This window comes from Dromaius novaehollandiae, chromosome 16, assembly GCF_036370855.1.
Source record: "Dromaius novaehollandiae isolate bDroNov1 chromosome 16, bDroNov1.hap1, whole genome shotgun sequence".
Classification (NCBI taxonomy): Eukaryota; Metazoa; Chordata; class Aves; order Casuariiformes; family Dromaiidae; genus Dromaius; species Dromaius novaehollandiae.
Genome location: NC_088113.1, coordinates 4,563,790 through 4,586,207, shown reverse-complemented (window position 1 = coordinate 4,586,207; position 22,418 = coordinate 4,563,790). Strand labels below are relative to the sequence as shown.

Here is a 22,418-nt window from a genome sequence, read left to right as displayed (position 1 = left end):
GACTCCTGCCAGGGGTGGTCTCAGTGCTGTGTGCAGGCGCAGCTTTGTTCCCTCTTCCTGCATGATATTTCTCTCTGCTCCTTCCTCCTTTTCGTCCAGCAGCCACAGCATCCTGCTGGGCATTCGTATTCAGTCCTGCCAGCTGCCGCTCCAGCTTACTTCTGGCTGCGGTGCTGAAGGGGCTGGCTTCGTAGGGCTGTCAGACCCACCTTGATGGGGACCTAACTCATGCGAGTTCAAGTGTTTGCCTGGATGTTCCTGCCCTGAGGCAGGGCTATTTGAGCAGCCAGATGCAGCTGTTTTGGTTTTTGGGCCAGTTTCACATACCTTTCAAACACTGCCATGTTCACTGCTCCTTTTCTTTCCTTTCTCCCACAGAAAGGGTGGATTGAAGGACAGCCTCATAGGCGAGGTGTCTTCCCAGCTTCGTTCGTTCATGTGCTCAATGAATAGGAACTGCGTCGAGTCAGGAAGAAAGATCTGATCAGCTGCATAAAACGCAACTCTCCCACATCCTGTCTGCAGAGGGCTCCCAGGGACAAGCAAGCTGGGAGCACCAGCTCACTCCAACCTGCCTCCTTCGTGTCTGCTGCTCCTGGCTCCTGGCATTGGATCTCCTCTCCATGGCCTGCCCGCAGTGCCAGGCTGTCACAGAGGATGCCCCCCTGGCCAGCAGTGCTCATGGGGGCTCAACACTCCACATAATGTCAATTTAAACGGTGCTTAGGGCCTTGGGGACTTGTCTACGTGTGTGATGTGGGCTGGCTGTTAGCAAACTCAGGATAGCCAACAGGAGAGGATGAAGCAACCTATGTGCTCCACAGCCATGTTCCAGGTCTCAGACCAGCCGTCACCACCACCTACGCCCATCCACGTCCCCATGCAGGACTCACTCAGCCCTCATGGGCTCTGCTGTCACTCAGGGGCTTCTGTCACCTGCCCCCATGTTTGGCTCCAAGGCAAAGAAACCCCTGGTTCCTGCTGTGTGTCCTGCAGCGCTTCTCTACTCTGATAGTACTAATGGAAATGATGGTACAACAGAGCAGAGCTGTGCCACTGCCGTGCAGCCGTGCTGTCCAAACTCCTGAGAAATACTCCTGAGGGGCAGCAGCTTCTGCTGAGACAGACTGTGTTAGGAGCTCCACTGCCCGGAAATGCAAGCGAGTCCTGTGGAGTCAGCACCACTCAGCATTTGTGCTGTCCTTAATTCCTCCCACCCAGGTTTGACCAATAGTTAGTGCTCCAGAAAATCTGCTCTGTGGCAGTTCAGGGAATTACTCCATCAGTACCTAGACTCAGAGGACTGCTGGAGAGGCTCCCTGGGCCACCACTAATAAATACTGGCTCTTCAGTGCTCTGTGCTTTGCAGGATTGTTCTAGTTTGTGTTTCCAGCCTCCTTTCTATTTGCCGCTCTCCTTCAGGCATCAGACCTCCTCTCAGACATTAGAGCGAAGAGCCCAAGAGGCCCAACCTCTCTTCGGGGTAAAACTACTCACACCAGGCAACTTCTCCCATCTTCAGAGGAACATTTTTATGTTGAATTTCCCAATTGGAGACCTGGGAACTTCATCATTTTTTGTTGCCTCCATAGGGCTGGACTACCTCCTTTTTTGCTCAGTGGCTTTTTCCCTGGGCAGGGCCACTCTCAGCTCTGTTAGAGACGGATGGGGGGATGGCAGCTCGGGCCAGGCAGGACATAGAGCGGGGGAGGACACAGTCTGGAGAGAAGTTGGATGCAATGCAGAGGTGCTCCCTCCTGTCTTTAGGTGGCTGCGTGCCATCTGGGGCCTGGTCGTGGGTGGGTCTTAGCAATGCACTGCAGAGACCATATGGCTCTGCCATTTTCCCTGGAGAACCCCTGTCCAGTCCCACTGGGAGGCAGCTCAAAACTCAAGGTCTGGAGAAGATCTGGGTCAAAAATTAAAATTGTGTTTTGGCTACGTTTGTCACACAGGTCTGTTTCCATAGAAAGTCAAGGGCCAAAGTGGACAAATTAATGCATTTTGGACTCAGGAGTGCTGGCCTTGTCCCATGGACTTTGTTGCAGTGCTTTAGGTCTAGGCTGCTTTCAGCTCCCAGGTGACACCATGGTCACTCTTCATGGAAAAAGGACACAGTGTCTCCCAGGGCTGTGTAGCTGTGGGACTCCTCTCTGCTGAGGTCTTGGGGTCAGAGCAAGCCCAAGCAAGAGAGAAGGTGCCATCAAGGATGGTCCAGGCTCTCTTCAGGATGGAGTGGTATTGGCCAGAGACACCTCAGCACCCCAAAACGTGAGGTCCAGGGCTTGGCTGGTGTTTGGCTGTACCTCACCTGCCCACAGCTGGCTGGGCACCAGCAGCACTGAGTGTCAGTACCTGCCGAGGTCCCAGGATGGCACCTGCCCCAAGCCCCGCTCCAGACCCTGCAGACACTGGGGAGGAGGAAAGGCATCTGGCTCTGAGGAGGAACAGCCGAGAAGCCCTGCTGGGCGGGGGAGCCGGGTCAGGCCCTGGCCGAGCCCAGAGGCGGTAGGAAATGCTAGGGGAGGGACAAGCAGCCCTGAGCTGACACGCCAGCACGCCTGGAGGCACAGATTTCCTCCTTGTCTCGGGGCAGCACTTCCTCTTCTTGGGGAGGCTGTTGCACATTTTGTCTAGTGACAGCGCATGGCTGCTGGGGAGGCTGCCGAGCCCTGTCCACGCGGCCTGGGAGCATCTCCATCGCCGTCCCTGCTCGGCGGCACGTCCTCCAAGAAGGTGAGGGCCACAGGGCAGGCTCTGGGGCTGGTCTGCTCTGGACGGGGGCCACAGCGCCCTCGGGGCCTGTTTCGCAGCTGAGGGAGGCTGGGGAGCTCCTGGCAGTGACTCCCGGGGCAGCTGAGCAGAGCGGGGCTGGGGCCCAGGTCTCAGGCGGCTGGATGCACCCCAGTGCCTCTGCGGCGGCCACATGGCTGCAGCAGGGGTGGCTCAGGGAGCTGCAGCCCATGGCCACAGTGCTCCTGACCCAAGGGCACCTTTGGGTGCACAGTTTGGGCAGGTGCTTCAGCCACTGTGGGGAAGCCAGTGGCTCCTCCTCGGAGCGGCGTGGGTTCGGTGGGCACGGGCGGCAGCGGTCGTCCCCTTGGATCCGCCAGCCGTGAGCTGGGGCTGGGGCCGGGGCTGGGCTGCCATCTCGGTGGTGCGGGCAGAGAGCAGAGGGTGAGCCGGGCATCTGCCCTGGCGCCCCATCCCGCTCCGGGGCTGTGTCGGTCCAGGGCCGCAGGTGGGAGACCGGGCAGTGCGTTTGCTTCCTATTGCCGGTCCGTTCGCCTCCAGAGCCTGCTGTGAGCCGCCACCTCGCCCTGGTTTCAGGCAACTGGAAAAAGCTTCATGCAATATTCACTGCGCTGCCCTCACCCCCGGCTCTCGGCTTAAGGGAGCTCCCGGCGCTGGCTGAGCAGCCGCCAGCTGGCTCGTCCCCTCTCCACGGGCTGCAGGTTTCACAGCCTCGGCGGCTCTGTAAGTGCCCGAACCAGCCCTCTCCCCTCGCCCGGGGGATCACCGGCTCCTCGCCTGACGCATGCTTTTTGCCTCCATTACGGCAAACGCTTGCGGTTGCTGGTCGAGGGTGAGCAATTAAATCAGAGATCGGTGGCCACGAGCAAGAAAAGCATCGGGGAGCTTCTGGGTCCTGCTTTCCCCCTTCGTGCCAGGCCTGGGGGTTTAGAGCTGGCCTGCTCCTGCCTTGCCAGCAAAGCTCTTCCTGTGTGAGCACAGACCTGCTGCAATTGCGTATCTGGTGTGCTGATGGTGGCTTTTTTTTCCCCCCCCCCCCCGACTTCAACAAGAAGCGACATAGTCAGTTTTGAAAGGGTAGGTTTGCCCAGGGAGGGTGTAACGGTCCCCCCCAGCTGGGACCATTCAAACTGCTCCCACCTCCTTTGCTGACTCTGCTCTTCACTCCAGCACTGTCTCCGCTTGGACCCCGAGGAGTGGCGGCTTTGGCGTTAGCGTGTGCATCTTCTGGGCCAGCTTTGAGGCCAGCTGGTTGGAGACCACAGCGAGCAGGTACGTCAGTGCTGCAGAAGGTGCAGAAAATGTTTAAAGTAGAGAAATGAACCTGATGCTTATCTGTGGGGCCCAGCATCTGGTCTGCTTTGGCCTCATGGTCTGAGGTGGGTTCAGCTTTGTCTCCAGTTCTGTGTGGGTCCTGAGAGGAACGGAGGGGATGGGGGAGGCTGTGGGAAAGACCAAGCACTCCTATGGACAGGGTCTATTTTCTATCCTTCAGCTTTGCAAATGGCAGGCTGAGCACTTCATAAGCTCTGGGAAGCCAAGACAACCCTTTTCCCTCTGACTTTAGGTGCATGTGTGTGTGTGTTGGGGGCCGGATGGAAGAGGGGAAGGGCAATATTTCACTCTGGCAACAATTAATTGTCTGTTAAGCTGCAAAACTCCAGGACTAGCGGGGAGTGCATGTGCCACGGGATGCTGCGGAGCCGTGAGGTGCTCCAGGCGCGGAGGCCTGGCTGCTGTGCTCCAGCAGCGCTACGCGACCCTGGTGTGCACGCAGCGGCGGCAGCGTGGTGTGGCATCGGGCCGAGAGAGCGGGGTGGGCGTCAGGCTGGTTCGCTGTTTTGTGGCTGCTGTTACAGAGAGAGGGTTCAGCTTGTTCAAGGATGACGCAAAGAAGCTTAACAGCTGGTTTGCATAATTTTTTGTTTTCGATGTGCAGATCTTAAAAGTTTTGCAGTCAGAGAGTGGCTCATTGTACAGCAAGTATTGCCAACTGGCCGTATCCTGCCCTAAGTGACTTTGACAGTGTCAGCAGTAGACCAGGGACTCGCAGGGGCCCAATGAGCCTGGTGGGGCTGCCTTCACTGGCTCACGTTTTTCCATACCTGCAGAGCGCGTCTGGGGTGCTCAGGGCTGACATCCTCCGCAGGGATTTCCTGCAAAAGCCAGCCTCGAAAATGGCTCTGGGGATCTGTTTTGGTTTTCCTGGTGTTTTAATGACCAGAATAATAAAGCCATTGAATGGTTTTAAAAGGAAAACCTCACCAGGATATTTCAGTTGCTCGCCAGTCAGGGGAGCAGTGGGGGCCAGAGTTGGGTTTTTTTTTTTTTTTGTGTGTGTGTGTGTGTGTGTGTGTGTGTGTGTGTGTGTGTGTTTATCAGTATCTTTTGAGGGTGGGAGAATGGGACAGGAGCTTGGGGCTGTCACAGACCCACATCCTAGCTGGGTCCCAGGAGGCCAGGCAGGGATGAAGGGAGGGAGGGAGGGAGGGGGCCTGCTCCTGCCTGCAGTGCCACTGCGGCGGTGCTCTGATATGTCTTGCTGCAGGTGGGATGCTGTGCCAGAAGCGTGTTTGGGCGCTCGTGGCCTTGTCCCTTGTGCTCTTTCTATGGCAGTATTTCCGAGCCCCCATGGCCAGCACTGGCCACTTCTTCTGGTTGCCATCTCTCCCGGATGCCCGCCTCGAGCCCCCGGTCACTGCCCACTGCACCATCAGCGTCAACAGCTCAGCCTGGTTCAACGCCCGCTACGACGCGGCCGTGGGGCCCCTGCTGACGGTGCAAGCCCAGGACCTCTCCTCCGACGTTATTCGGTGGTGGCTGGTGAGTGGGAGCGTTGTCGAGCACTCGGGGCTCTTCCCAGGCTCCCGAAATCTGTTTGCAGCAGGGCAGGCCCAGGGCCAAGGCGAAGTCGGAAGCCCACGTGTGCGGGGGGCAGGCGGGTGCAGAGCCCCCAGGCAGGGTCCGGGGGCTGCCCTGTCTCTCCGGGCTGAGGGGCAGCGGCAGCCAGGGCCGGCAGGAGAGGAGCTGCGGCCCAAGCGTCAGGGACAGAGAGGGGCAGCCACCAGGACATGGCTCCGCTGGCTCTGTCAGCCCTGCTCGCCAGCTCGCGCCACCCCCACGGCCGCGCTCAGCTCCAGGCAGAGCCCCGGCAGCCTGGGGGTCCCCGCGCCTCGTCACGCAGGCGCTGCGGGGGCAGCAAGTCACAGCCAGCTGCAGTCTCAGGCCCCAGCGCTCCCTCCACGCGGGCATGTCCCCACTCCCCAAACGTGCCCGCTTGGCCGCCACGCGCTCCCCCAGCCCGGCTGGCTCTGGCTGCTGGTGCAGCTTGGTGGGGAAGGAAGCTCCTTGCCGGCAAAGAAGCGGGGTGCAGAGACACAGGGAGCTGAGCAGGTACCAGGGATGCGGAGTGCAGCCTCCCAGCCCGGCGTCATCTCCATCCATCTCCCCTCTAAAAGCTGAGCCAGCTTTGACATTAGGTCAGAGGCTTTGAGCAAGGACTCCTCTGCACAAATTTTGGGTGTTTCTGTGCCCCTCTCCCTGCCCTGGGCTGTACTACCCTCACCATGAAACTCTTTTCCTGATATCCAAGAGGGCTTTTCATCTTTGTGACTTCTGCCCGTCGTTGCTTGTGCTTTCGCTGGGCACCTCTGGGAAGGGTCGGGCTCCGTCCGTGCTCCCCTAGGAGCCCCGCGGGGGTGATGCCGACCTGTCTCTGCCCTTGTCGCACTAGAAGCTGCAGGGATCCCAGGGCGGAGCCCAGCTCCAGGCGACAATCCAGCGCCTCTTCGCCGTTCTCCCGTCCCCAACCAGCAGCACGTGGGCTGCAGCCCAGTGCAGGACTTGCGCTGTGGTGGGAAATTCGGGGCGGCTGAAAGGAGCCCGCCACGGGCCACAGATTGACTCCCACGACTGGGTGCTGAGGTGAGTGTACTCCTTCCCTTGCTTGCTAGCCAGGGCAGACCAGTGTTCCTGCCTGGCAAGACCAGCACCCCAGGACCCAAATGGTCCCACATGGTGTGCGGCTTCATTTTGGGACTCCCCTTGGCCCCTTCCCCTAGGATGAACAGAGCAAAGATAGCAGGCTTCGAGGTGGATGTCGGCGTGAAAACAACCCATCACTTCATGTACCCAGAAAGCGCAGTGAACCTCTGGCCTGGTGTCCACCTCGTCCTTGTCCCCTTTAAGCCACTGGACCTGAAGTGGGTGGCCAGCGCCTTTTCCACAGGAGAACTCACGCAGTGCGTAGCATCCCGCCGTCACGTGTGGCCTGGGTCTTTCAGGGGAATGTGGGGGGCATGTTGCTCATGACAGAAAGACTGGGGCATAATGCGAGGTGGCCCATTCACCTTGGGGAACCTGGCCCCTCTCTGGCTCTGCTCTTCTGGCTGGAGGAAGGGCTCAGAGCGCCCTGGGCACAGGTCTGGCATCTCCGTGCTGTGTTTTGGGGAAGCCCGTGCTAATCCTTCCCTGAAGGGCTCAGGCATCCCATGGCAGCGTGGTTGGGATGGAGGTTGTCCCAGCTGTGCGTGGCTGTGGGCTTGATGTGGGCCTTCCTAGATGGCTCCTTGGGGTGGCTGCCTCCCTGTGTGCTGGCAAGGAGCACGGAGGGAGTGCAGTGCAGGGCTGTGTCCTCCCTGAAATGGTGGCTGGAGCCTTTTAGGAGCTGGACCAGGTCATGGACACACTGTTGGGCAGGCCTGGCAGGCGGTGGGGTTGCCATATGCCCCGGCACTGGCCATCACAGCGATCCTCTAAAGACCATGTGCCTCTGAAGGAGAGGCCCCCATGGTAGCCGCTTTCCTCCTGAGATGGTGCATGTTGGCCTCCAGCTCACCGATGTCCTGTCACTTTTACAGCACATACACAAGAGTCAAACAGTTCATCAAAGCTGACCGAAACAAGGTAAGAGCTGGGAGGGCTTCCAGGGAGCACCCCTGCCCGCAGCCCCTGGTGAGGGCCTGGGCCAGCAGGGGTGGGCATCTGGCTGCCCCATGCGCTGGGGCTGTTGAGACAATGGGGAGGAAGGGCCTGGTGGTCATCAGCGAACTGGCATGGCTATAAGATGTGGCACAACCTGAAAGATTTTGCAAGGCAGGGCAGGAGCCCATTGCCCTCCCTTCCCGGCTGGCACAGGGGGAGGCAGGGGTCCTTCAGCCAGAGCCTGGGCTGATCCCTCAGGCAGGCAGCAGCAAGTGGGATGTGGAAGAGAGGGGCTGGGAAGGCTGATGTCCGCTCCAGCATTGCCCTGGTGGTGGCAGGGGTTGGCTGTCCTGTTTGTAGCGCTGTGGCAAACTGACTGCTGGGGCTGTGCTCTGCTCCCCTGCTCAGGTGCTGATCCTGAGCCCTGCTTTTCTCAAGTACATCCAAGACAACTGGACACAGCACCACGGGAAGTACCCCTCCACTGGCTTCACCGCCCTGCTCTTCGCCTTGCATGCCTGCCAGCAGGTGAGTGTGGCCAGCAGGCTCAGGCACAGCCCTGAAATGCAGTGGGAGCAGCTCAGCCCCAGCGCCTGGCATGGCTGCGTCACCATCACATGCGGCTCTGTGGCTTTGTGGGCTCTGCAAGGTGCTACGGGCTCAGCCTCGTGCTTTCTGCGGGCACAAAGCGCAGAGGGGACCTTGGGGTGTCACTGGTCCAGCTCTCTGCTTGCACCAGGGCTAACTTCAAGAGGAGTTGCTCAGGCTCTTGTGCAGCCAAATTTTGAAAATCCTGCAGGATAGAGAACCCTGCACCTCTCTGGACCCTCAGCCCAAGATGGCTGCACCACTCATGGGGAAGAGGTTGTCTTTTTGGCAACCTTTGCTGCCTCTCATCCTTTTGCAGCTGTCAGAAGGGCTTGGCTCCAGCTTCGCTGCAGCTTCTGCTTTGGTACTGTTTGTCGATAGCTTTCGGGTGCTCAAACCGGATGCCACATCCAGCCACAGCCTTCCCAGTGCCATGTGCGGGTCACAGCCCTCAACCTGCTGGCTATGCTTTTGCTGTGTAGGCCAGGATGTGGTCAGCCTTGTCGCAAAGGCACACTCAAGTCCTTTCCTGAAGTGGTGCTTCCCTGGCAGTCAGCCTCCAGCCCGCCCCAGTGCCAGGGTTGTTCTGGCCCAGCCTCAGGACCGTGCAGGCAGAAGGCTGTAGCTGTGCTACAAGAAGCCCCTGCGGCCATGGCCCTGCTCCTGTTGGTACCTATGTTACCCACAGCTGAATGTTGCTGTCTGGAGCAACAGTGCCGTGCAAAGGGAAACCCCCCGCATGCAGCATACGGCCTGCTGGCGCCACGTGCTGAGCTCTCTACCCCATGCCTCAGGCCGCGGCAGGAACTGGCCACCGCTAAAGGCTGTGAGTTGAGCTTTGTCCCATTTCCATGAGTGGGGCATCCTGCAGAAGGGCTAGGATGTTTCTCTGAGGAGCTGCTGCCCCTGCCTGCCTCACTCACCTTGTTCCCTCTGAAATCTGCATCCAACCCCCAGCTTCCTACTGACCAGCTGGGGACGTGAGCAACCCCATCACTAGTGGACACAGTCCCAGGCTCTTGTGCTTCATGCCAAGAGATGACTTCTCCCACTCTGGCCTCAGTAGACCAGAGGCTGCACAAAGATTTGGTAAAGGGCAGGCACTGGTCTGCGTGCTCTTAGGCCGATGGAGTGCCTGTTTAGCAATGGTTCTTGTTGATGTGTGTGCAGGTCTCTGTGTTTGGCTTTGGAGCAGACACCAAAGGGAACTGGCATCACTACTGGGAAGAAAACCGCTACTCTGGAGCCTTCCGCAGGACAAAGGTCCATGATGCTGATGTCGAATTCAGCCTCATCAAGAGACTGGCAGCTGAAGGCAGGATTTTTTTCTACGAATGACATATTTCCAAGAAACTGAAGCCAGGGTGTTAGCACAAGAACTGGCAGACACCTGCACCTGCTGACAGCTGCCTCAGCTCTTTAACTTGCTTCTCCCACCAGTGCTGCTGCATGTCAGTAGCCCTCGGCCCTACGCCAGGTTGTTCCTGCCACCCTCCAAGCCTGCCACTTCGGGGTTGGTTGAGCTGGTCCCAGCAGCTCGTTACTGCAGAAAGAGATGCGCATGAGCTGCGGCAGCAGCTTAGTTTCGCCTAGGAGACGTCTGCTGTAGGTCCTGCTTCTTCACCAAAGACGACACCAAGGGTGAGGAGCTGAGGCTAACCCCTTGCTTCTGGAGTCTTAAAATTGGATGAGTTACACCCCAGGCAGCCGTGAGCGTAACTGTGGACATGTTCAAGCAGATAGGAGAGTTATGCTAGGCCTGAGCTGGTTGTTGCTGCAGGGGGAAACGTGCACAGAAAGAAGAGCACAACCTCGGGGGCTCAGGCCCTGGGCTGGGTGGGAAGGACGGGGGGAGCCGACAGGCCTCCTGTGGCACAGAGGACGCTGCCTTTGGCTGGAAACAGGGTGGGCACAGCCAGGCGGGGATGCAGCTGGGTGGGAAGAAGAGCCGAGGGCCCTGCCTCTGCCTGCTGGGAGGCCGTGGGGGCAGGACAGCGCCTGCGAGCTGCTGCACGTGGCCTTCTGTGACCCACGTAGCAGATGACCGCTCTGAATCAGGCAAGACGAGGGCACGCTGGCAAAGCCCAAACTCAGGCTCTGCAGACTAGCCCACAGCTGTCTACATGGCAACATATGACTACTACTTCCCTTCATGGCATTTGCACAGATTTGTCTGTGCGATGGAGCCAAAGTTTCCACCCACTGGCGATGTTCGGGGAAGCTTCATGTTGGTTTGTCGGGCAGGTGGAGGGAGGGGCATCTTCCGTTCCTGTTTTTTTTTATAACTAGGGAAGTATTTTTAAATAATACTAAAGAACAGTAAGAAAGGAAAAATCAAGCATGCAAAAGTCAGATGATGGCAGAATTAAATACTGTTGAAAGGATCTTATGTTGAATAAACTTGGAAACTACGTGTGACTCCAACTCTTGGTAACATTCATTATATTCATTTTTTGAGCTCTTACTCTCACTGCTTGGAAAAGACAGTACAACTGATCTCAGCCCTGGCCTATACGAAAAGATTTCAGACCACGGAGCCCAAAAGGAGAATTTCTCCTCCCAAGCAAGGCAGGTTTACCTGATGGCTCTGCCATCCTTACAGGGACCAAGTAGCAGCTTTCTCTGGCGACGTCACTTTGAGGAGTCTGAGCACCTCTCCACACCTACCGCTTGTGAAAGGTGCTTTGCTGGTGCATCAGCTTGCGCTGGCTTCCTTTTGCCCACAGCCTGCATAATTCAAGAGCTTAAGCAGCCCAACCGGATTCTTTCAGAACAGCTGCAAAGAAAAGCAGCCGCTTTTCAGACGTGCTCTGGAACGACCCAGACTGCCGTGGTTCCCTCCTCTCCTTGGGATGGAATTACCACGGCAGTGGCTTATAGTTTCCTGCTTTACATTGCAAACGTGGACATCCTTGAACCAGACTGTGCTTCTCGCAGCTATGTCACATCAGCCACTTGGTCTTTCAGGCCACTTGGTTAAAATCACCAGATCTCTTTCTTACTTAAAAGCTCCCATCTTGTAAGAAAAATCCGTATTACTCCCTGTATGAACTATTAAATTTCATCTAATTTCTACCTCTCCAGGTAGAACCTTCACTTCTGCACTTTCTTCATTTCTGTATTTCTGAGTTTTCTGTTCCCCCTTTAAGGCTCTGTCAGCACTTTATATGGAAAACACTGGGTAAGATTAAACTGCCCTTTCTCCGCTCTGACAATTTCCTTTCCAAACAGCAGGCCCTTGTTTCCTTTTCATCCAGTTTCCCCACACAGCTTACAATTCCTGTGCTTACCCTTTCATCCCTCCTCTCTTTTCTCGAAGTGCTGAGGAGAGTTCAGAGCGATGTTCTCTAATGCTTTTCTAAGGTCTGACAAATAACTGGCTTCTCTTATCTAAGACAAGCAACTTGGTGGTAATCGCTTAACTGTGGGTTAAACCTTTACTACATTATTTCCATTATCTTCACACTCTTTTTTTATTCTTTAAAATTTAATTATAAAGCTGTATGCGCTGAGAGCTAGAGCTGTTCAGACCACTTTTTGCTCCTTATAATCAATATAGACACCATATGCTGTCTTTCCTCAAATCAGAGTAGTCATGATCAGGTGATGCATTTATTAAATACCCGTGTTCCAAATGTATTTTTTTTACAAACCCATTTTTTTCTGTATTCTAGGATGGAGATAAGTCAGTCTCCTTACCCACTCCTCAAATCACTTCTCTCACTGTTTGAAAAGTTACTATACTCACTGCTTTGAAGGTAAATTCAAATAATTAAGCAAATACTACTTTCAAATTAATCATATTTATTCTCAAAGTTTTAAAATAACTTTTCCTCTGCATCATTTGACCCTGTGCCTGTCTCTGCACTGTAAAGGCCAAATTGGTTCAATTGCTTGGACTAAGTTTAGAGTAAATACAAGACCCTCAGCTAAACCAGAGCTGAATTTTCAGTGCAATGAGTCTGTTTTGCCTCAAAATGAGGCAGGTATTCATGATTTTTTTTTTTACTCATTATTTTCCAGTTTCTCACGATTTAATGTCTTCTGCCAGCCTCGGCACCAAGCATTTTACTCACTTGTGTAGATCATTAAAAAGAAGAAAAAAAAGCCATCTTCAGCATCATGAAATCTACATACTTTGCCACATTACAGGAATTCTCTGATTCAATACCAATTTAGTACCAGGACTAATTCAAATAAATTAATTTAATTGTTCTTCTAAATCCTTTACCAAAACCCACAGAGGTTTAACTTTATTACAAAAGGTAAACAGAGGGGAAGTGAAAACCACAATCCAATTTAAAAATTAATTAAAAATGTCAAACAGTGTTTTTTTTTACTGAAACATCAACTTGCATCTTTCATAAAAAGAGCAGTCTGGAGCAGCCAGAGAACACTGCAATGCCCCGTGGTGTTGTAAGCACATCTTGTGTGCCAGCTCTCACCACATCGCTCAGCCCAGTCGAAAGGAAAGTATGAGGGATCCAGCACATTTTCACAGAGACCTGGCACACAGCGTGAGCGCATTCAGAAACATTTTTACACAAAAACACAAACACGAAAAGAAAAAAAGATAGATGGTGTTGCCAGAAAGTTTATTTCATGGCAACTTCAATCCGCTCCAGGTTTCATGACAATATAGTACCTTATTCCTGGAGACAAACACCATGCAGTATCTCCAGCAGCTCTTTTGGGAGGCAAATTTGATGAACATGGACGGACACAAAAGGGTTTATACAGTAGGGCCTGCACAGCCAGACAAGATGGCTAATGAATCGTTACAGCAGCAAGGTTCAAGCAGTTCCATCCACAAATTAATGCCAAACAAAGAATGATGAGACAGTCATGTAAGAGCGGTTGGGGCCATCTGGTAATTCCAAACCTCTTCTCTTGTGCATACACGAGATCACATGTATTTTGAAAAAATCTGTTTAGCTCTCCTTAGAGTTTTTTTGTGGAGTGATGTCATTGTTTATTTATGTTGTCTTCCCAAGTTCAATTTTCTTCTGGATGGCACGTGCAGAGTGGTAAATCAAGGAGTCAATGAATCCTGCAACTAAAAGGAGAAAACACATGGATCAATCCAGACATTCCCCAAAGAGAGAACAGCTCCAGGGAAAGAAAACCCAAACCCTTCTGTCAGTGGAAAAAGAGAAAACAGCTGCAGCTGCTCCAAGGAATAAAGGTCCTCATCTCACGAGGAAAGAAAAAAATCCAGTTTACAGGGGCAGACACAGCCATGCTTCTCCAGAAAAAGATTTCTCTTACAGTAGTAAAGATGAGCCAAGCCAAGTCACAGGTGCTTACTGATGAGTTAGAAGAATTTGGAGAGGAGGCCAAGGGGCACAGAAACATGCTCATTTCAGTTACCTTAAAAGTAAGCCAGTCTATGCAATAAAGGGCATATTGCCTTTATGGATGCCCTTTATGGCAGACTGCAGTGTGTACCAACCAAGGACACAAAACATAAAATAAAGTGATACCTTTAGTTCTTTATGCAGTATTTTCCCCCAAATCTCTCCAGTCAGGGCACTGAAAGAGTCTATTAATTCACTGCTTGCTTAGGACCAAGAAAAATCTCTGAATGGGTTTACTGCACCACAAAACTGCTACTCCAGACAACACTGCTTCCATCAAGACAGCTTTCACAGGACAAGCTCTTGCCTGCCTAGCTCCTCCTTTTTCACCTGAGGGAACACAGGGTGCCAGAAAGCAAAGACATTTTTAATGCCTTTATGAGGCTTCTGTTTCTCTTTTCTTTTATTCAGCACTTCTAACCTAGGGAACAACTAACTGGTTTCTTGAACCTAGACAAAGACAGACATTTTGATGCTGCTCAAACTCAAAGAGTAGCAGCTAAGAATTGATTCTTCTTTCCATCACTGAAGAATACATAATTTTTGGTCTTGCTATCTGGTCTTTCAGTTAACTCCCCAGATGACTGTCATTTGTGGTCGTTTTGCCTTGAAAATATTTCTACTTGTGGGATGAGTTTGATGCTGTAGCACAGAAACTGTTACACAGCTCATTTGATCTGTCCCCTAGAATACAAAAAGTCTAAACATGACATACAGCAGCAAACACTATGAACTACATCACTGCTTGAGGACACTTGCCTTTGTCATAAAAATAATTTTTGAAAGCCTTTCCCTGAGTCAAAAATCTAGAAATGAATACGATCGAATGTATCACAGACAGAAATCCTATTTAACAGTTCATCAGTATCAGGTTAATTGAGGGTTGTGGTTCCTCAGGTGATGGGAAAGCCTTGCTAATACAGGTATTACGTGATACTGACATAGGCATTATATATAGGTATTATGTGATAAACTAGCTGGACTTTTCCGCACTTCTTGGGTCCAGCAGGGTCTGCTACCTAGATCTCAAGGCCAGCCGTTCACAACCATGTGAGCGTCTCTGACCATGCTTCAGAGCACCCTGGGTTATTAGCCGGAGTGCAAGGCTGGACTAAGGCTGGGCTCTGCCACATGCATGGAGCTAAAAGTATGCTTATCAGCTATTGCAGAAGCCAGTGTTGGAGTGAAGTCCAGAGACTCTGCAGGAGCCAGTCTCCCCTTATAGGACCCAGGCTAATTGGGAGGGCTACATTTAGTCCCTGCAGAGCACTCAATGGAGCCTGTGTGTCCAAGAACACAGTTTGAGACCACTTAGCTGGCTCTGCCAATGGCAGCTTGGGTTCACGGATTTTTTTCAGCTTAGGTTCCACATGAAAGCAACTATCTGCTTGCAGACCCAAGCTGGCCAAGAAAATAGCACAGCTGCATTCATATGAATATGAAAAACTGCATTATTTGAAAACAAAATGTCTCGTAAAGCAAAAAGAAATACTATGATAGGTCTACTTTGGTTGTGTCTTGAAAGTCTGCAGTGCTAACAGCATTTTGATGCTTCTCCAATAGCTCTGCAGAACATGCCATACCCCCTCCTAAAGGTGGAAATCATCTTACACCAGAAAACAGGGCCTTATCACCAACCACGCAGGCTTAAGGAACAGTAAGATGGCAAATGATTGTGCTTTAGAGAGAAAAAAATGTTTAAAGGTGCAGTACCTGTAAATATGCCTCCAACGATAGCGCAAACTCCCGTAAGAAAGTGTGTAAAGGACCTAGAATGAGAAAAACAATTTGAACAACCAGCATGAGCTCAGATATCAAAAAGACAGATAAATAAGAATTGACTAATAAAACTAATTCATGATTATACAAATATTGATTATACTACATAAATACACCATATAAATATTAATAACTTACAGTTAATAATTTAAAAATTAAGTAACCCCTACCAGCAACGGGATGGAGTCCATATTTTTCCTATCTAGATTTTTAGTTAAGAACAGCACTGTATGCAGTGCACTCTAATAGGCTAAACTGCAACCTTGGGAGGACTGAATTTATAAAGCTGAAGGATGGGCTTTTCACTCCTAAGATTTTAGCCACTCCTGCTTAGACAGAATTCACAACAGGCTGGTATAAAGCAGAAACAAAATCTCCAAGCATTTGTTAATGCTAATACATTCCAAGGTGTTGAATTTAGCCCTGCCTCATTATGATCCTAAAAGATTTGACAGCCGCAGCCCATTCTGTTTCCCTGCAATCACAAGCCTGTGATTAACTGAGGACTCTGAAAGAAGAAACAGGTTCCACTCTGACTACAACATACAAAAAAGTTACAGGAAATGCAAAAAAAACATGCTGGGCGAGTGTGGGTGCCACTGTAGGTGCGGGTAAGATGTTCTCTGGACAGTGAAAAATATAAGAAATTGCGGTTTTATCAATTGGTCATATTGGTTATGCTAGGTAAACCAGGAGATACTAGTCTACCCATTAAGAGAATTCACAGGCTGTTTAGCTCTGGATATAGAGATACCTTCATAACTTTCTCCAAAATGTGGAATTTCAGACTCATGTCTTAGGCTTGCAAGACTTTTTGGAAAAGGAAAGAAAAGACTTGGGACACCTTTTCCTCTCATCAAAGGAGAGAACTTCCATACTTGTTTCTCAGGAGAACTGCACCATCAGAGCCAGTCCTCAGACTACCACAGGAGAAGCCTGCTAGAAGGTGTAGCAGTACAGTAGTAGAAAGAGATGGTTCTTATGATTTGCAAAAGGCTTTGAGGAAATTAGTCTAAACTACGACCCAGTATATCAGACTTCTGCTCACTGTACCAATTTACTTCTCCATCTTGATACTGAATTCAGATGCTTCAAGTAATATCAGAAAACCCCAAATCCACTTTAGGTGTTTACACTGAGAAGAACTGCATCTGGGAGTGCCCCTTCATCTCTGCTGACTGTGAAGGGGGCTTCAGGCATCTGCACTGTAGTGCTAAGTGAGGCTGGCATTTTAAGCTATGCAAAATGACAACATCAATATAGGGTGAATGAAAAAAATCCAAAGGTCTCTTACCTGTGTTTCTCGGTCAGCTTCACCATCATGGGGGAAAGCTCATAGAGCACAAATACGCCAGGCAGACCTTGGTCTCCTATTAGTCCATTGGCTATTTTCTCATGCCGTGTCACTGAAAACTGGTTTGTCCTCACTACCTAGTGGGAAACAAACACGACGAGCATAGCTTTGTGAACAAGGAAGAGGAAAGGCTACTGAAACGGGAGCTCAGTAGACCATCTCAAGGTCACCCTGTCCAATCATTTGTGTGAGACCTGAGTTTAATCACAGTCTTGAGGGCTGTAAGGAGCACCACCAATATGAGGTCTACTTTCACTACAGGGCCACATCTAGTCCAAAGAATGAACTCTGGATCACTCTCCAGGCTTGACTATCTTGGTCTCTGCTGGCCGACAACAGCACAAGCTGTTCTTCTTGACCTCGACCCCAACCTCCCTCAACAGCTGTAGAGCACCAGTCTGGAGGCCTCCTTGCAGCTTCCCCACGGCAGAGGTCTGCAATGCACCTTTCCCCAAGCACCTATCGAAGATAACTGATCACCCTGCAGTATTCTTCTGTGCCTTGTGATTCTTCTACATGTTGTTCATACCAGTCCTATTCTTAGAGCAAATAAATTGGGTTCATGCAAAATGAAATTATATTCTATCATCCCTAATAACTTATCTGTCAAAAATTAAATATTCTATTCAGTTTCTTTAACAAATTCCAGGTTTTGGGGTTCCAAGTACTGAATATATAAGACAGGACATGCAATAAGTTTGGCAGCACAGTGTGATCCACGGTTACCATAGTTACCGTAAGTATAAATGATCATGCTTTTTTTGAGTAATGGTCTGCATGGATTCCTCTCCCACTGACTAAAAAGCAATTCTTCTGACAGGAGAAGACCTTCGAAAAGTGAATGAAAAGTGAAGCAGCTCTACAATAGAATTAGAGATTTCACCTAGAGAAATGTAAGCCATGGTATACTGGGAGGTGGCTATAAGAACAGGGCTCCCATTAACTATTCTTTATACTTCAGGAATTTCAATTATCCACAGAAACTGCAGAGGGATCCTGAATCCAAGTACAAGGCACCCTGATATGGCCTGGAAGGTTCTATCAATACCACCTCATAGGAAGTAACTTCCATTAAACTTCCAGGAAAAAAGGGTAGGTCCAAAAAAGACAGCAGATTTGAGGAAAAGCGGTCCACATAAGGATTTATCACATGAAAACTGATTCTTGAAAATGGTTTCAATCTTTGAATGGAGAAATACAAGTTACATCTACCTTGCAAAAGGACACTGCTCCAGCAAGCCATTCTTGGCTTCCATGCCAAGAGGTATGAATTGCTCTGCTCACATTGCTCTAGAATAGCTTTGCTTGAGTATCTATATTGCATCCACTGTGGCCATGTGGCTCGTCAAACTTGTGACTCCTATACAGCCTCAGAGATAATTCAAAATTTGCTGGTGATTTTAATTTCAATGTGCCTAAAGCAACGTGAAGGTTGTGTTGACATGCAGTAGTATGTTGCTCTGATTGCAAAGGTATGCGTTGTATGCCTGAATATGGCATGAGTCTGGGTGAAGAGTCAGTCTATGGGCTCCCAGTATTGTGGATTTTGTACAGTGTTGCAAGACTGTGTAGGACATGGGAATTAAATCCTGCCATAGATACATCCATGTGTAAATCCGTCCCTGCACTGAATAAGCCCCAGAATCACACTGGGTTTCATCTCAGAGGAAACTGGTTTGTTCAGTAAGAGAACCTGGGCGTGAACCATCCATGCAGTGTAGGTGATATATAACGAAAACCTGGGAGCCAGCTACCGAGCTAAGCCATCTTGTGTGTGAATGTACTCAAGAGGTATTGGTGCATGTGGAACCTCTGTCTCTTCCTGTCAGGGTACCACACATCTGCGGTACCACTGGCATTGAAGTCAGCACAAGAGTAGAGCTGCTGCCTCTACTGGTGTTTTCTTTGCAATAGAAACAAATGATTTCTATCATTCTGCTGCCCTAGACAATCACACTTGATGGTTCTGTGAAAGGAGAGGGAGAAACGGAGAGGGAGAAACGGAGAAGTCCCCCATACCTCCTGAGAGCCCCTGCAGAATACTACCAACCAAAAAGAAAGTTTCATGATGGATGAAAGAAGTAACAGTTCTTCTGCTGTCTCGAGAGGTCTTAAGAACAGAGCAGTAGTTTGTCTCTGTTCTCAGGATCTTCATCTCACCCTGGTATTTTCTGGGTAACTTGTTCATCATATCTGTCCTGAAAGAAGGACATATTCTGAGAGGAGGCCTGAAATCTAGCTAGCCTCTTTTGGAGGCTAATGAAGAAGTTCTTAAATTGGAGACATGCTGATCTTGGGTCATTCTTCAAAGAACACTTTTAGGATCTCCTTGCTGTTTTGACTTCCCCTGAGCATGCATTATGAGGGATACAAACCTGAATATGAGGAAAACGGCATGGTAACTTTGAACTAGGTAGGATGGAGGCTGAAATATGCTTATCACTGTAACATACTCCAGATAATGTTACTCCATAGAAATTGTTATTCTTGCTAGGGAACCTTCACTTCTGCACTTTCTTCATTTCTGTATTTCTGAGTTTTCTGTTCCCCCTTTAAGGCTCTGTCAGCACTTTATATGGAAAACACTGGGTAAGATTAAACTGCCCTTTCTCCGCTCTGACAATTTCCTTTCCAAACAGCAGGCCCTTGTTTCCTTTTCATCCAGTTTCCCCACACAGCTTACAATTCCTGTGCTTACCCTTTCATCCTTCCTCTCTTTTCTCGAAGTGCTGAGGAGAGTTCAGAGCGATGTTCTCTAATGCTTTTCTGAGGTCTGACAAATAACTGGCTTCTCTTATCTAAGACAAGCAATTCGGTGGTAATCGCTTAACTGTGGGTTAACTGCTATGCCAAAATAAAAATAAAACCTAAAGAACATTATTAAGAACTGTGAAATGTTGACTATCCCTACTGAGTTACTACTTACACCTAAGAGTTGGAGATGAGAGAGTTGAAGCCACCTAATAAAGACATTTGTTTAGAATAAACAAATTTTAAAATATACAAAACAGAAAACAAGAAAGAAGTACTTTTTGCACAGAATCTTGCTGGGATCCCATCTTGTGCTGCTATAAAAAGAACCAAGTAACAGTTGAGGCCACTTCACCTCTTACAGCTAAGGCACCAGCAGCGAGTGACACAGGTATGACCAGAATAGATACTATTCTATAAGACATAACTTGATCTCATGTGTAAGTCAATGCATGTGCACAAAGAGAGGACACACGAATAACATGTAGATTTCTGATTTTCATAAAAACCCAAATCAATAGGGAAAAAAAAAAGTACTTACTTCACCGTCTACTTTCATATACACTGTGGGGACCACTTTGACAAAATACTGAAACATCATGGAAGCTACAGGCAAAGAGAGAGAGACACAATGAATAAACAACTGTATTAAATGGTAAAGAGCTGTAAAAGTTTAATTGACAGGATAGGTGGGCACACATTCTTTTTTCTTCAGAGAAATTTCTCAAGAAATATCTTCTTGCACCATAGCTACTAGAGTTGTTCAATGAGAATGAAGTTAATGTCTGACATTGGTTTTCCTTTTTTCCGAAGTGGACCTGGTTCCTTATCCAACCAGAAACGAAATGAGTAGCTCTTTCGCCTTGACTAAATGGAAGAATTTTTTTAAACCAGTTACCTTACTATAGTTTTACCAGTTCAACTTCTTTCCAGAAAATTCTTATTCTAACATAGGAACACCTTTCTATTTAACAGCATACCCGTAAGAAAAGATTCTCAATTCTAAATACGTATCCTATATCAACTTAATTAACACTATACTTATTTGTGTAGAAACACAGTGTTTATCACATGAGGAGATGAAGACGAAGGCTTGGACTGATGGGGAAAAAATAGGTGAACTCTTTCTGCTATCTGAGAACAGCCTGTTCCTTCAGCTCTCTTATTAATAAGGGAAGGTAGCAGTCACTTTGAAAAACTGTTTCTATGAAATTCCCACAGGAGAATATTATTCATCAATTTCTACTGAAGGAGGAATTCTCAAATGTAGCTAGTGTGCAATAAACATAAATTTGACCTACAATCTTTTACTTTTACTCTTTTTTCAGACTACATCTTCAGTCCTAATAATTCCTCAAGAATTTGCCAACCAGTTCTCCATGGCCCAATATGGAAAGCTTTAGCCTACAAAGAGAATTTTATCAGACAGCTGTGGGCTCTCTCTCAGAGAGTTTGTTACTCCACAAAAAGCCAAGAGCATCTTGACACTTCTTCATTTCTCTGTATTTTCTTTTAAGCACCATCTTTTAGTTTGGGTGTAACTATTAAAAGAGACATTGAAAAAATTTAGAAGAACATTATATACCCTGCCCCTTCCACATTCAGGTAGGATAACAATCCTACCACCATCTCAATGCAAATGACCTCTGTCTCCCAGCTTTATTATATAACAATAACACAAATGTCTGCAAAGACAAACTTTGCAGACTTCAGTGCATCTGAAAAAATAACAGATCTCTGCAGTGGCATATAAAGTGCCATGGTCAGTATCTTTCATAAAAAATGCACACAAGCAGGCTTGTATGAATAAACCAAGATTAAAGTTTAGGCAGCAGTAGCATGAGGAAAGAGATGTCTTTCCTCCTCAAGCAGGCAGATCAGAGCTATCTATAAAAGGTCTGTAATATTTCAACTTAACTGCAGCTGTTATTGATGGGTAGTGCAAGGCCACACAGACGCCATGGCTCTACAGCAAGTATCAGTTAGGCCCTTCTTCTCTATTCTGCATCTTTTGGTTATTTCTTACTACACAAGGTAGCTAGGTAGCACTCTCCCTGAACTAAACATGATGTAGATGTTCAGTAATGATGTGCTGTGCCTTCTGTTCTATCTCCACTAAAACAGAAAAGAGAAATTTTTCAGAAAGGTCAAGGAATCAAAACAAAAAACACAGACAGATTTGTCCCAGATGAATAAAGGGACCTGTTTCCGAAAGAGCACGTTGTGGAGGAGTCCAAGTTTTATGCAGTGCTGCCAGGGTTCTCACTACAGCCTGGGAACTTTGTTCCTGTTCTCTTGTAACACTTATTAATTACAAATACTTAAGAAGAGATTTCTCTCAGCTGGCTTTTACCTTGCTGTGCAGTAACATCTGTCCCATCCAGAGGGTTCACAATGCCTGGATAATCTCTTCCAAATGAGAGATGTTTGATATAGTGCGTCATATTGATCTGAAACAGAAATGCTAATAACTCAAACTGCACAGCATCCTGGGGGAAGGTAAGGGGCCTGAAGTTAATCATTTATATCTTTTTCTGACAGTAGCTCTAGAATAGAGCCAGGTTCTCCCTTAACTCTGCACTTCCTAATAGTAAACTGCAAAGCACCTGCTCTTCCTGTTATTCATGGGAGATTTCAAAACGTGGAATTTCTCCCTTTCCTGCTGGAAATCTCCAAGCTCCGGTGCTCTCCCCTCCCATCCACAGAGTAGGCTCCCCCACCTCCTCCGCTTTGCCACAGGAGCACCATTCTGTCCAACACCTCGGTGGTACAGGTATAGGTATCATCTGCCTTGCTCCCAGGGCAAGGTAAACTCAAAGAGATCCAGAAGCAGTTGTACAAACAGCATCCCTAGGAGACTGGGAAGCCCAGGTTCAGAACCAAGGTGGTGGCACTGCGGGGTCTCAGGAAGA

At 49.4% G+C, this 22,418-nt stretch overlaps 3 protein-coding genes across 5 annotated transcripts in view; 2 read left to right on the top strand and 1 right to left on the bottom strand.

The window, feature by feature from the left end:
- The window catches only part of LOC112983157 (arf-GAP with SH3 domain, ANK repeat and PH domain-containing protein 2-like), a 36,777-nt gene extending 34,889 nt beyond the window's left edge, over positions 1 to 1,888 (top strand). Inside the window, exon 26 of the mRNA XM_026100069.2 lies at positions 379 to 1,888. Coding sequence (XP_025955854.2) covers positions 379 to 453 — 75 coding nt within the window. The 3' untranslated portion in view covers positions 454 to 1,888. The remainder of the gene's footprint in view (positions 1 to 378) is intronic.
- Positions 1,889 to 2,575: 687 nt separating this feature from the next.
- LOC112983158 (CMP-N-acetylneuraminate-beta-galactosamide-alpha-2,3-sialyltransferase 2-like) lies at positions 2,576 to 10,402 on the top strand. The gene is made up of 8 exons (XM_026100071.2): positions 2,576 to 2,736; positions 3,925 to 4,026; positions 5,303 to 5,577; positions 6,488 to 6,678; positions 6,816 to 6,995; positions 7,614 to 7,659; positions 8,086 to 8,205; positions 9,436 to 10,402. Exons 3-8 carry the CDS (start codon positions 5,308 to 5,310, stop codon positions 9,601 to 9,603), a joined length of 975 nt encoding a protein of 324 aa, XP_025955856.2. The 5' UTR covers positions 2,576 to 2,736; positions 3,925 to 4,026; positions 5,303 to 5,307; the 3' UTR covers positions 9,604 to 10,402.
- Positions 10,403 to 12,453: 2,051 nt separating this feature from the next.
- The window catches only part of ERGIC3 (ERGIC and golgi 3), a 29,743-nt gene continuing 19,778 nt past the window's right edge, over positions 12,454 to 22,418 (bottom strand). For 2 of the 3 annotated variants that reach the window (XM_064521307.1, XM_064521308.1), the window contains 5 exons: positions 21,860 to 21,956; positions 20,048 to 20,112; positions 16,696 to 16,832; positions 15,336 to 15,391; positions 12,454 to 13,321 (listed from right to left, as the gene is read on the bottom strand). In XM_064521307.1, the coding sequence (XP_064377377.1) occupies positions 13,242 to 13,321; positions 15,336 to 15,391; positions 16,696 to 16,832; positions 20,048 to 20,112; positions 21,860 to 21,956 (435 nt within the window). In that variant the 3' untranslated portion in view covers positions 12,454 to 13,241. The remainder of the gene's footprint in view (positions 13,322 to 15,335; positions 15,392 to 16,695; positions 16,833 to 20,047; positions 20,113 to 21,859; positions 21,957 to 22,418) is intronic. The other variant, XM_064521309.1, reaches the window with a different exon arrangement.